This window comes from Ylistrum balloti, unplaced genomic scaffold (genome assembly GCF_031769215.1).
Source record: "Ylistrum balloti isolate Yb309-2 unplaced genomic scaffold, AGI_CSIRO_Ybal_v1 Utg370368, whole genome shotgun sequence".
Classification (NCBI taxonomy): Eukaryota; Metazoa; Mollusca; class Bivalvia; order Pectinida; family Pectinidae; genus Ylistrum; species Ylistrum balloti.
In genome coordinates, this window is record NW_026782259.1 from 1,260,395 (window position 1) to 1,275,235 (window position 14,841).

Here is a 14,841-nt window from a genome sequence, read left to right on the forward strand (position 1 = left end):
CCCGATCGAAGCTTTTTGTTGATGGATATCAATAGTCACATATCTTGTACAGATGTTTTATTATTATCAAACTGTTTCTGACAGAGCTGTTCCTTACACTATACTCTTGGAGTAAATTTGCTTGACATAACAAATAACCACTTTGATCATAACGCATACAACCAGGACTTCCCCTACAACCTATGTCCATTGTCTCATATATTCTAAAGACAAAAGCTGCACGTGCAATGAACCCAAACGACTAAAAGAAACAAGCACCAGAGTCAATAAACCCACAGCTGTTTCTGTATTGTCTTTGAAACCAACACCGTGTCCGATAAATCTCTATCTTTTTATCTATCACAGATACGTTCCAACAAGTTTGTTTACAAGAACAAGCTAGTATATTTGTTTGTCAACAGTCAGACGTAAATGCACAGCTTGTTTACGGAAGTTAAATACAGCACGAAGTGAAGATTTATGAAATAGGTTACGATTAAATTTGGGCACACTATTGATGTCTTGATTTTTGAAAGTCCCGACTAACGAGCGTCAGATTTCCGCAGGTTCCATTATTCAAAGTTTCTGTTAATGTGAGGTTAAATATTCTCCATTGATAATGATTTAAGATATCTGTTAAATCAGAATCCTGCAGTTGATGTCATTACTGTTGTGTATAGTTGGAATTACATGTAACTCAAACATTTTTTTCATGACATGGACAGACATCCTAGTTATCGGTTATACTCTTCTGTCTTCGTACGTATAGGACCGGTCAGAATGTCTTAAAGATGTACGTTCTATCGATGTCGCTACCCTTCTGTACAGTTTGGCATTAGGTTGTGTTTTTGACATAGACGAACATCCTTGTTACCGGTCTGTTATAAGAGACGTCAGGATGTCTTAGACGTACGTTCCATAGCTGTCCTTATTGCTCTGTAAAACTAAGCATGTTTTCTGTCAAAGACGTTACACCTAGAGCAGACAGTTGCCCAACTCTTCCTTGGACTCATGAGGGTGTGTTAGACTGTAAAACTTGAGGAAATGCAATATAAAGGTCAGAATCCATCTATCGATGGAAACTAATAAATAGAAAAGATCTAGCAGGTTACGTGTCTGAAGAGACAGCCAAGACGGTCCTGACTAATCCCGATATGTCCAGTTTGTCCGTGCTTTATTTATATGCAGTTTCGTTAAGTATGTCATGTGTGACAGATGAAGTAACACACGAACAGATGTATATCTTAAACGGCTAGACAATTTTATTGGAATTACGATTTAAAAAACAACTTATTTACTTTATATGTGAATGTAAATGGAAAAGTGTGGCGTTATGTTAACCATAGATAGCATCTTTTTTTTCTTTTCCAATTTACCACAAGAAAAACTAAAATAGCTATACTCGAATTCAATACACATTTACAAACTCTTCACCAACAGAACTAAAGCATTGTCAGCTTCCTGTTGTTTCAGGAAAGTTATGTTAAAAATAATTAAAAATATATTACTTTTATTTAAAATGAAAGTGCAAAAGGAAAGCAAATTAACAATATATCACAATTAAACACTTGAAAGTAATATTTTACCTGTTGACAATATGATTTTATACAAGCTAGACAAGCAGACAAATCCTGGAGAGCAGTCGGGCTGTCTGTTCCACTTGAGCCGGGGCGAGTGCCTGATCGACACTGTTTATGACAGAATGCATGTCCAAGTGCATATTACTTAATGCTGTCACCCAAGTGACGTCTGTCTCGTCCTCAAATATATCAATCATTTCCAATCTCGATCCAATGTTCATTTGTATGAATATAACCTATGGCTACATGCTGGTGCATTCTATTGTAACCATGAAGGTTATTTGAGGGATAGTAAAAGCCTTTGTCGCGTTAGGCATAAAACCTACACACTATAAAATATTGGTCTCTTTAATAGATATTAAGTTCCTATCATATGCCAATATTCTGAGACGTCCAAACGATGACTTCTTCATTTATAGCATTTGAAGTGTTATAATCACTTGAGGTCTGTTTTAATGGGTAGCCGCTTCAATGAGAGGCCATCTAGCGATTTACCATTTCCTCTTTTTTGCTTTCTTACCTAGTAAAGCAGATCGGACCGGTTTGTTACCTTGTCAGGAAGATCAATATTATCACATTCTTACCTGGACAAGGGGATCTAGCCAAGTTCTTACCTGGACAAGGGGATCTAGCCACGTTCTTACCTGATCAAGCGGATCTAGCCACGTTCTTACCTGGACAAGGGGATCTAGCCACGTTCTTACCTGGACAAGGGGATCTAGCCACGATCTTACGTGGACAAGGGGAACTAGCCACGTTCTTACCTGGACAAGAGGATCTAGCCACGATCTTACCTGGACAAGGGGGTCTAGCCACGTTCTTACCTGATCAAGGGGATCTAGCCACGTTCTTACCTGGACAAGGGGATCTAGCCACGTTCTTACCTGGACAAGGGGATCTAGCCACGATCTTACGTGGACAAGGGGAACTAGCCACGTTCTTACCTGGACAAGGGGATCTAGCCACGATCTTACGTGGACAAGGTGATCTGGTCACGTTCTTACCTGGACAAGGGGATCTAGCCACGTTCTTACCTGAACAAGGGGAACTAGCCACCTTCTTACCTGGACAAGAGGATCTAGCCAAGTTCTTACCTGTACAAGGGGAACTAACCACGTTCTGACCTGGAAAAGGGGATCTAGTCTCCTCCTTACTAGAACAAGTGGATCTAGCCACGTTCTTTATGTATGGATACGAAGATCTATCAACTTTCTTATTTGAGCATGAGATCTAGCAGATTTCTTAACTGGGCATGAGATTGTACCGGTTTTTTTTTTTTTTTATTTTGTTTCGTTTTGTTTTCATGTTTTTAGTTTTTTTAACCTGATAAAGAGGACTAGACCCATTCTCACTTCGTTAAGTAGATATAAAGACTACCAGAAACTGTCTTGAATTCGGCCAGGTTCAGTTTACTCCGGACATTCGTATAGTAGTTGTATCGAAGGGTCAAACCCTTGGATGTTTTCTTGCACTATGAACACTCACTACAACATCGATTTCCGGTATCCAGATCAATGAATCGTGGATATGTTCACTAATCAAAAACCAGATTCATTTGATAATTTTCAAAGCAAATGAGCCAATTCTGCAAACGTCCAATAATTGTCTCGGTTTTATGAATTATGAATCAAATAAAGACCTGTGTTGTGCTAAATAGCGCAGCTGTATTGATAAGGTCAGGCTGCCGTCGTCTTGACTCTCTTGGTCAGCGTGTCGGTGTGTTGTGCACTTTCTCTCTCAGTGTTTGTTGGGTGTACAGACGTATTAATTTTTTCTGCCTTTATATCGAGTGTTTATGTCAGTGTTTGTTAGGTGAGCCGCCGTGTGCTCTTTTTTTGTCCGAGACTATATTTACTATATTTATCATCAGCACATCCTGTAAGATGAGAGCATCGTCGTTTTGAAGACGTGCCTATTATTATTTATTGTAATAAACATACAAAAACTATATGATGCCATTGATTTCTCATGTTAATGACATGTTTATGCATCCATTTGGGAAATTCTATTGCTAACAATATCCGAATACTGTGTGCATTGGTTTACCTTCATTGCAGATTTACAAGTATGGGTAATCCTTAGCTACAGCAATCCTCATTATTTTTCATTTGCGCGTCTATGCACGTGCACAGTGCTGCACCAATCGATGAAGAAATATATATATAGGATCTAACAATAGCTGACGTCATGGTATATATATAGGAATCGCCATTTTCTTCATATAGGTGTCGCCACTGTAGATCTAGGTGTCACCGGTGTAGATGTACCACGAACGGCCTGTAAGAGATCCGTTCACACTTTTAAGAAGAATGTCAGAGGGCAGAGGTCAACTGTTCACCTTACGTATACTTCAGACGAAGATGGAAGTCGACTCCATTCCTATCAAACAACTCGTATATATAAATTTGTAGGGATAAAACATGGTGACTGGGACGCTTGAACACGTCTTCGACTAAAGTCTACATTGTATTGACAAGTTGGTCTATCACTGACATAACAAGTTAGCCGTCTTACTGACAAACAGAGCACTTTTCACCCTCTCTCTGACGTTTTCAATGGCTTAGTAAACGCAAAAAAGTGAGAAAATCAAAGTTCTCTGCATAAGTCGTCTTCATAATCTGAATTAGGCTTCAATTCTTTGGACGATTCTTTCTCGGCTTAAGATCTAGTTTTAGAAACCATTTATAAGTGTGCCAAGTTGCAGTTGACAGATCAGCTTCTCTTTTACTATATTTCCCCATCTTCATTAAACAGACTAACAGACTCAATGTGTTTCGGTGTGGAATACAGTTACATTTTCATGAAAATTAATGACAATGAGTTGACGTCATAGTCAACATTCGTAATTGGTATTATTCATCTTGCAAAGCATGTATATGTTCTCAAGATGAAATTGAAAAATTGAATTTTTACCACATTAATTTTCCTCATTTCACTTTATCCCTTTTTGGCGTGAGTCAAGAAAACAAATCATAACTTGCCCTCGTCTCCTCTGACATAGTGTGTCGTTACGATCAGCAATAGAGGAATTTAATTTAAGAAACACATAAAAGGTAGTATTGGACCGACAGTGCTGCCTTTAAACAGCATATTGTTGCACGTTCTGGGTCGAACAGGACCGGGCAAAGCCGAGTCTCGGCCGTAAAGGAGAGTCCGTCCCTAATGCCGGTCCTAACGATCAGGTTATCACGTGTCCAATGGACATTAACATGAGCATACACATATTCATATCCCATGATGGAGGCAGTAATAAAACAAAAGGAAATATTGGAGACATAAACAATAAATGATCTGGTCTTCTCCAGATATTTAAACACATAAAACATTGATTTCCTTCTAGATATCTCAAACATAAAAAATATATACGAAATGTGATTTTTACGTGTATATTCTGGCTATGTGCCTGTGCTGTTTGGTCTAAGCGACATGACAGGTTTAAATTGATTAGATGGGGAGGTTATCCAATAATCAGAACAGCATTGACACCGGCTGTTGTCTGGTCGAGGTCGTCCCCGATGTTCATCTCTCACTCTGTTGTGTACTAATCAGACCCGGCGATACGTATCACATATACAGATATGCTGCTGATTTACTCACTCAATGCTTCATTGACGTTATGAGTTCTACGCATGCGTCATTATATTTTCTGCTCTTGTACAGTTTGCATTAGATTATAAGATTACACTGATATGAAATTGCGTGTTTGTTATTAGACAGAGACAAGTTTGTGACAGACAGTTGGCAACTCTATAAAAAAGAAACTACAACAATGAGTTAATATATTGCAATTCACTGAGACAAACGCCCTAACAGGGCGCGATACAAACTCCAAAACGTCGCTCCACAACCTCTTAGCCGCTTAAATATGATATGCACGTAAGGCGTTCTCTAGAGAAAATAAAAGGCTTATTTTCCAGTCAAAACCAAAACGTTGCCTGTTCATTGTCTCTGTCATGTTACCACAGAATTTGAGTTTCTGCGTCAAAAAACGACGCTATTGTTCCAGACAAAACCAGACATGTCCCATGATTACGATTGTCTCGGGGCCCAAGGAAGGTCCCTGATACCCCGCGGTCACTGTCATCCCACAACGACACCGGAAATGTATCGCTTCAAAACAATAGTGCGTAGACCTTATTTTGAAAACCATTTTAAGCTATAGTGTTCAAATACATCAGTGTTTCTGTCACTTCTGCGTTAGCTTGTAAATAACACCGCTTCATAAATATAAATAAATTAAAGCTGTCTAAAACAGACACTTCCAGCGGACAAAGAAACATGATTTTTATCTATTTCGTGGGCAAACAAAAGCTTCTTCACACAACATGGTTTCAAGCCATTTGAGGTCGAAATATATTCTTGAAGAACAAGGACACGATATGCTCAGAGGGTGGTGTGTTTTACTAGATATTTTGACAATCTTCACAATTTGATTTTATCTAACGTACGACGTCTACTTTATCTCAGAATCATCATTAAAGGGTTTAGTGGATGCTTACTGTGAAAGTTTTTATTCATGGGATCTTGTATTGATAATAAAAAAAAACATAGAACTATGTTTATATTCTTTTGCTTTCAAAAAGGTATGTAGCAAAATCGGTGACGTAGTTTGAGTTCAGTTTCAGACACTTATCATTTCGCAGGGTTTATTGACCCTTGAACAACCAGGGTAATTTTGAGGCCGGGTTTACTTTCAGTAATTGGTGGCTACCCCACTGAACAACATACGGGAGGCTCCCGCTTGCCATCTAGAACAAATAAAGGTAAAGTGTCTTACCCAGGAACACAATCATGTCAACCGGTTCGTTTCCGAGCTGCTCGATAAGCACAAACCGCCACGGGAGGGGAGATTCGAACCACGCTCCTCGGATCTTCACGCTCGTTCGTTTAATGGTGAGGTCCATTGATACCAATGTATATTGTGGAGCTGCGTAGAGAATGTGGTATTATTTATCAGTATTTGTCAAGTTTCGGTAAATGTATTCTCATTTAGAACGAATATGATCCATGATTAGGTTAAATGTGTTTATAGGTTATGATATATTTGTGTTTCGGAAGGAGTCCAACAACTTAGAAACGTTGAAAATACTTAAGAATTCAGTAACCTAGGTAAGTACATAACATTAGTGTCTAAAAGAAGAAAGGATAGGATGGGGTAGGGTATGAAACATGGGTAGAATAGATATAGGGGACAGAATACATTTAATTGATATGACACTCTACAGTATATGTTATTTGAACTGAATGTAACAATGTATGTAATGTTAAGTATAATTGCGGTTTGTGTCTACAATATGCAAACTTGTATGCTATTGTGTTTGTGTTTGTAATGTCTAGTGATAAGTTGAGAAAACTGAAGCTAATAATGAAACTGAACTGGGGTGGCGCTATAATCATGGCGAAAACGGCTTCCCGGTCCGAGTCTAAAGCCGGAAGTTCCCCAAAAGTCATCATTGATTAATTGTATAAGATGCATGAATTGAAGAACAGCTTACTATTAAACTATGTTCTGATGTCTGTAAAAACAACCAACTGAGATGATAAAATGCACACGTCTAACGTTTCATGTAGGAAAACTGGGAGCGATGTGATTTTGATGTTCCTGTCGACGAGCTGTTGTTGAAAAGAACATCCATGTGGTTAAAAAAATGAAGAACCACGTAAAGTGATCGTGGATGATTAAAAAGCCCGGAGTACAGAGCTGGGAATGGATGTAGCTGTAAGCCGAAAATGTGACGAAGTGCAAGTGAGAAATAACATAGATTAACCACCCGGAAGTAAACAAGGACGATATCAGATGAGAAATTGTGGAAAGAAATCTGAAATCACAGAATAATGTGTCTGGAAAGGCAAACGTACTGCACAAGCTTATATGAAATAGGTGAAAGGCATGTTTGCGTTATGTGGTGACCAGGGATTAAAAAAGGAAAAAGAAACAAGAAGAATTATATTCAAACGCTCAAGTAATTAATTGCTTTATAAAACACGCATGGGAAAAGGAACGAGTTGAAAGGGGAAGCAAAGCGACAGAGCAGTGGAAAAAACAGGCTACCATTGGACAGCAGAATCGTTTGTCCTTTCAAGAAGATTGCGTAGGATATAATCTAAGATATATATGAGATGCAGACTAACAGAAGGATTCTTCATTTTAAAAATTCAGGTATAGAACTAAATCACTTGATGTCACATGTAATGACTCGGACTTAGATATACAATGCAATCCGTGGTAATGATGACGTCATCAGTCCTACGACGCCGTCTCAAGTGTACTGGATAAGAACATGAACGTTTGTGTAAACCACACTGTACAATATTTTTTACTTCAACTATAATTTCTTCTGTATTTAAACCGGAGTTTTTTTTAACGTGCTTTTACTGTCGATGTCCTCAACAAATAGCAATGTACTTTTTACAAAGGTTTTGTTTCAGCCTTATTCTGGGTAACAACAAAGATGTTGACGTTATCCTCATTACGACTGTATTAACAAAGATATAGACTGATGAACAGCTGCTGAATGCGTAAACATAAAAATTGTTGCAGTTAGAATTTAATTACAAGTGTAATGGGCGATGTACCCGTGGGTATCCCGTGTCTCTCACTGGCTCGTCAATCACTCAATTCACGTCTTAATACACCGCAACATTTAAATAAAATTTCACGAATTGGTGGTTTCTAACAGTTTTATCAGCTATCTCCGCCGTCACCCGTGGCCTAAGCCTTGTAAATACTGCCGAGGCCAGTTGGGTATTATGTCGACGAAATACCTTACATCTCTATCGAGTTGTTCACGTGAACTCTCACATACACCACTAACTAGAAATGGATGGGAATTACCTGCACGGGGGGATGATCACAATACAGGTGTCTCTTTCGCAGGTATATCACCAGGTATTTACTCTAGAAACGTTAAGCCGAGCCAGTCAAGCGTGACCACGTATCTCTAAACGTCCAATTTGCATAATGCTCAAATACATTCGTTTATGTTTATTTATTTATTCAAATGATGCCGTTAACTGATTGTCAATTAATTTAGAAATCAGTCGGTGAACTTAAATAAGCCATTAAGACACATAAATAGATAATTATACCTAGACTATCAATCAATAGACATGCAAAAGGTATACACTTGGATCAGTGAAAAATAATCCATTTATTAATAAACAGATGAAGGGATTCTTTGATACATCAGTAAGTTAAAAACGAGCAACACATGCAAACATTTTAACCCATTACTTCAGAAACAGATAAATACATTAAGTGATGAGTATACAATATTTATACATTAACTGATAAATACATTGAGTGGTTGGCAGACGATATTAATAAATTAATTGATAAATATATTACGTCATGAGCAGACAATATTAATTTATAAATTGATAAATACATGAAGTGATGAGCAAACAATATGACTCCATTAATTGATAAATACATTAAGTGATGAACAGACAACAATAATCCATTAATTGATAAATACATTAAGTGATGAACAGACAACAATAATCCATTAATTGATAAATACATTAAGTGATGAACAGACAACAATAATCCATTAATTGATAAATACATTAAGTGATGAACAGACAACAATAATCCATTAATTGATAAATACATTAAGTGATGAACAGACAACAATAATCCATTAATTGATAAATACATTAACGGATGAGCAGACAACAATAATCCATTAATTCATAAATACATTAACGGATGAGCAGACAAACGTACGAATATTTTAATCCAGTAAATGATAAATAAAATTGTAGACAATTGTTCGAAACATTAAATCTCATTAAATAATGAGACAATGATACTTTTTTCAATCCATTAATTGATAAATGGACAACTAATTAAACCATTAAAACATGTTGATTAATGAATAGGCAATAGTGCGTGTTTTTATCCATTCATTGATAAATTAACAATTCTTAAAAAACGTTTGATTACTAAGCAGGCTATAGTGCGTATTTTCACTTCCTTATTTAATAGATAATTGTTGGAAACATAACCAGACAAATGTCTGTTTTCCAATACATTTATTGATGAAAAGGCAAAAAGAAATTTTATTTGCCTTTTTTCGAGTTTTATAACAGTCCTTTTACAGACGAGAAAAGAAAGAAAAATGAGTAGAATGGGTAAGGTATGCATTGGAAACAGAGAGAGATGTAAAGAAAAATCAAGTGTTATGATGGTTCTATAATAAATAGCTTTATCATCAACACTGCTCATGGCCGGGGCATGCCCTTAACTAGTTCTGATTGTCGGGGTCTTGTCTTACCATTTTGACATCAAAAATGGGGAAAGGAGGACCCCAGATTGTGATACATAACCAAAACTTTTGAAGTCTGCTCAGTCTATGAAACAATGAATAAACAGTCCGGTTTTTGCACTAACTTCTTAAAAAAAGATTAGGAAAGCCACTCTTATATTTCAAACATTGTTGAACCTCAGAAAAACAAGTTTATTCCCTGCTGTAAGTTTGTCCGAATATCCTGGTATGCTTGCTCTACTATCCGCCTGGTTTTGAATCGAATTCTCGACATTTTTCATTGACAATTATTTATATCTTTGACGGGGATATTCGCGGAAAAGTTCAAATGTCTACTTCAAAGACTTAATCACTTTCACGTAAATTTTCACATTAACTTTGTGTCAGAAGTATCTGCAGCATGCAACCATACATCAGTGATGGGAAGGGACAGGGTCCATCACCCGAACCTTTACTCAGAAGGGAAAGGGTCAATTACCCGAAACGTTACTGAAAAGGGACAGGGCCCATTACCCGATTGTTACTGGGAAGGGACAGGGCCCATTACCCAAAACGTTACTGGGAAGGGACAGGGCCTATTACCCGAAACGTTACTGGGAAGGGACAGAACCCATTACCCGATTGTTACTGGGAAGGGACAGAGCCCATTACCCGATTGTTACTGGGAAGGGACAGGGCCTATTACCCGAAACGTTACTGGGAAGGGACAGGGCCTATTACCCGAAACGTTACAGGGAAGGGACAAGGCCCATTACCCGATTGTTACTAGGAAGGGCAGGGCTCATCACGGACAGTCCTCTTCTGTCGCGTGGCGGCCGTCTTCGGCAAGGAATTTTGCCACATTTTTTTGGGGATATCCTGTTTTGGGCCTCCCTCATGTTGATCAGCGTGATATTCACCAGCTTCTACAAGAAGACCTCGTCCCCAAATAAGCATAACATGGAAAATACACTGATATCGAAGGACCCAACCGTGCGAATGCAAAAGGATACTCAATTCGAGGCTCCGGTTACTTGTTGATTCTCTATAAACGTCTTTTACGGTAAAATGGAAAATTCCTTACGTAACGCAATATTTCCAGTGGACAAGAAAAAATAATTTCTGTCTTGTTCTTGTTTTAGCACAGTAACGTCTGAATATATATAAATGATCCTAAATGAGATGAAATGAGACTAGTAACGCTATCTTTTATATATGGCTAAGCGTTATTGCATGGTCACCTACTTGCTGAGAGTTAATGTTTAGTTATTACAATATCCGGATTTCAAAAAGCATATTTCATGTCCAGCTTAAAAACAAAAGAAATGTTCTTCATTCTATATATTCCATGCATTAATTATGTACTTTGATATTTTTTGCGTATGTTTACGAGACATGGTTGAGACAATCTGAGGTATTCGGCATCTGGCCTGTAGTCAGATTTTACCATAACGTTACATTTGATAGTGTAAAATTACCTTTTAATTTAAAACGATTTCAGAAATTGGAAAAAAAATAGTACATCAATGATAAAATTTGGGTTTTTTGTGTGTTTTTGATTTTAGCCTGTACAGATGGAACGTTGCCAAGCATGCATATACATATTCAACAAGGCCTTGTTTAATATTTTGACTGCAATCTTTTGACAATTTGTATAAAATGTAAAGATAATTTTATGTGAAAAATAGACGCCAATTACTGCGACAACGAGGAGTCTGACACATGTGGAATCCACCATGAGAAGATAAGATTTCAAACTCGAAACTTGTTATTAAATTTGCATAAAATATATATTCTGTTTTTCAATGTATAAGCGACGCGCGGTGGGTCCCCTTGCTGGTATGAGTCATACAGGTGTGTGATGGTCGAAACACCGAGGGTGGGAAACTGGGCAGATATCGTCCCTGTCACAAATACGACCTGTGTGAACAATAACTTATAACATCTAATATTTCAGAAATAAAACCAACTGTATTTATCTTTGGTCGGAAGTTTCGAAAGCCTGGTGTGTTTTTTTATGTACTGTTTCTTAAAAGTTATTCGATAACAAATACAAAACTTTTATTTCATTTTGATATTTTTTTCAGAAACTTTAATTCGCTATTTCATTTAGATATATTTTTGATGGTATTTGTAAATTGGATATTACAATGGAGAGATTGGTTTGTAACATTACAGACAGGCACCATGTGTCATATACTGGGCCGAATCCATAATCCTACGTAAACAATGATTTGTGCTTCTCAGTTTACCTTGTAGAACAAGTTTAATTTAGACGCTCAGCTTGTATGACAGAACACAATGTTTAAATGACTTGTATCTAATAATTCATACAGAGAATCTCTCTCCGGACCCGGCGTTATGTTACACCTTACCCTATAACTTTTACAATGATATTTACTTTATACTATTAACGATATTCATTGGAATACGTGCCCTCCTTGTTTCGTCTCCTTTGAGCGAAAATCGTGACAAAATTTGATGTATCAAATTTTGAAATATATTCGGCATGAATAGCTATCTGTGCGTGTCAAAATCTCTTAAAAATCCATTTTAAGCATTATTCGGTGCAAAATTTGTTGTAAAAACATATTTCATATTATCAATGGGTAAAAGCGGTTCAGAGGTTAGGCAAATTAGTAACAAGAGAAAAGAAAAATTGTTTGCTAGTCAGGAGTGATACCTGTAGTCAGTGAGCATGTTGTGATCCAATATCCGCGGTTTTATGAGCCATCAGCGTCAATAAATCATCAATGAAAAAACAAAACAAAACACGCAATACATGTCGTATGGGTATAACAGATACGTATCAAGCAGGGTGCATTCATTTAAAACCGTCAAACATTGTCGTTTGACTGGAAATAGCTACCGGTTTCTGAATCATCATATAAACTTCCAATACAGAACAATTCCAAACAGGATTATTGTACAGTTGAACAATTCAAAACATGTTCTTTTAGATCCATATCAAATCAATAATCTAGTGCGCAAGTCAGGAAGTTATACAAACGGAAGTGTTATCACATGACGTCAACATCGAAAGCATATTGATCTGCAAACTACTTCAAAACACATAATGTATACCATCACGACTAGAATGTGTGCCATGACGGGCCCCTTCACTTCTCTCTGGTTTGTTATGTATGGATTACCCATTACATCTTTCACTATGATCACGATACCCCTTAATTCACATGTTAACCCAGAACCATGCAAGACAAATGGAGAGGCAAAGACAAACCTTTGTAAATCTATGTACATATCTGGACGATTTGTCATACGGGTAAATTTACCACAATAATGTTACAGGTTACCAGAAATAAAGTTAAAACAATTCAGATAGACCTGGTTACTAAAGTGACAAATAAACAGACATCTGAGACATTGAAGACTTGTGTTAAGATCTTTAAGTTATCCGTAAACTTTAAAGTTAAAAGTAAACCTATTTTCACAGCATAAATCAAATTGTCGACAGGATTTAAAACAAAAGAAAACGCAATCTTTGTAGTCAGTAGACATTTAATTTATACTAGATCTAAACGTCTCAACTAAATCTCTCATTTACCGTCAGACATAAACTTAGACCTCCAAAAATACCGTCTGATCTCGAAATCATCGGCAGACCTCGAACTCATTGGTAGACCTCGAAATCATCGGCAGAACTCTAAAATACCGTCTGATCTCGAAATCATCGGCAGACCTCGAACTCATCGGCAGACCTCGAAATCATCAGTAGACCTCGAAATCATCGGCAGACCTCTAAAATACCGTCTGATCTCGAAATCATCGGCAGATCTCGAACTCATCGGTAGACCTCGAAATCATCGGCAGACTTCTAAAATACCGCCTGATCTCGAAATCATCGGCAGACCTCGAAAACATCGGCAGACCTCGGAGTCATCAGTAGACCTCGAAATCATCGGCAGACCTCTAAAATACCGTCTGATCTCGAAATCATCGGCAGATCTCGAACTCATCAGTAGACCTCGAAATCATCGGCAGACTTCTAAAATACCGCCTGATCTCGAAATCATCGGCAGACCTCGAAAACATCGGCAGACCACGGAGTCATCGGCAGACCTTGAAATCATCGGTAGGCCTCGAAATCATCGGTAGACCTCGAAATCATCGGCAAACCTCGAAATCATCGGCAGACCTCGGAGTCATCGGCAGACCTTGAAATCATTGGTAGATCTCGAAATCATCGGCAGACCTTGAAATCATTGGTAGATATCGAAATCATCACACCTCGAAATCATCGGAAGACCTCGAAATCATCGACATACCTCGAAATCATCGGCAGACATCGGAGTAATCTGCAGACGTTTTCCCATTATGTCGCTGTTTTAGAAATGCTGTTGCTCAACAGTACTGTCGCCCTGTATGTTAAAACAGTCTACAATAATTCATATTTGAGAGGAATTCGAACAAGTCAAAGGTCGAAAGGACAAATGTGTTCTGATAGAAAGGAGTCATTTCATACATGATACCCACTAAAGCATTCTCCATTTATTATCATGTACGCTCTAGGACGGGAAATGTAACTATATGAAATTACTTAGAACACGATAGTCCTTCTAGCAACCTTTTAACAGTCACAGCGATGCTAAACAAAATACAGATCCAATTCATGTAATAAAATAAAGGAAATGTTTTCCGTTTGAAGGCAGAGAGCACTTTTATTATTATTACTATAATTCGCAACAAGCAGCAATAAAGATGGCCACGACTCGGCCCTATATCACCACGCGTGCTTATGGACCGGGCGGAAGTGCGCCAGAAGTCGTTCCGACCCTGTGTTCGGTATCGGTCATAATTTGTTTCCATATAGTCTCGTGGCACGCCGATGACTGGCTATCGTTATGGACCCACTATCATCCATTATAACCAAAGAGAAAATTTGTTTTTCGTTTATTTTCATTCTGCGATTACTTTCATTAATTTTGCTAGTTTCCTCGACAAACTTCATGATGAATTTGTCAATATGGAATGGGTTGATATAAATTACGACTGATGTTTTATACGGAAAGCTA

General features: G+C 37.7%; 1 protein-coding gene across 1 annotated transcript; it reads left to right on the forward strand.

Moving 5' to 3' along the window:
• The first annotated feature begins 929 nt into the window (after positions 1-929).
• LOC132553955 (F-box/LRR-repeat protein 17-like) lies at positions 930-2,682 on the forward strand. Its single transcript, XM_060218249.1, has 2 exons — positions 930-996; positions 2,084-2,682. The coding sequence occupies exons 1-2, from the start codon at positions 930-932 to the stop codon at positions 2,680-2,682; spliced, it is 666 nt and encodes a 221-aa protein (XP_060074232.1).
• The last annotated feature ends 12,159 nt before the right edge of the window (positions 2,683-14,841 follow it).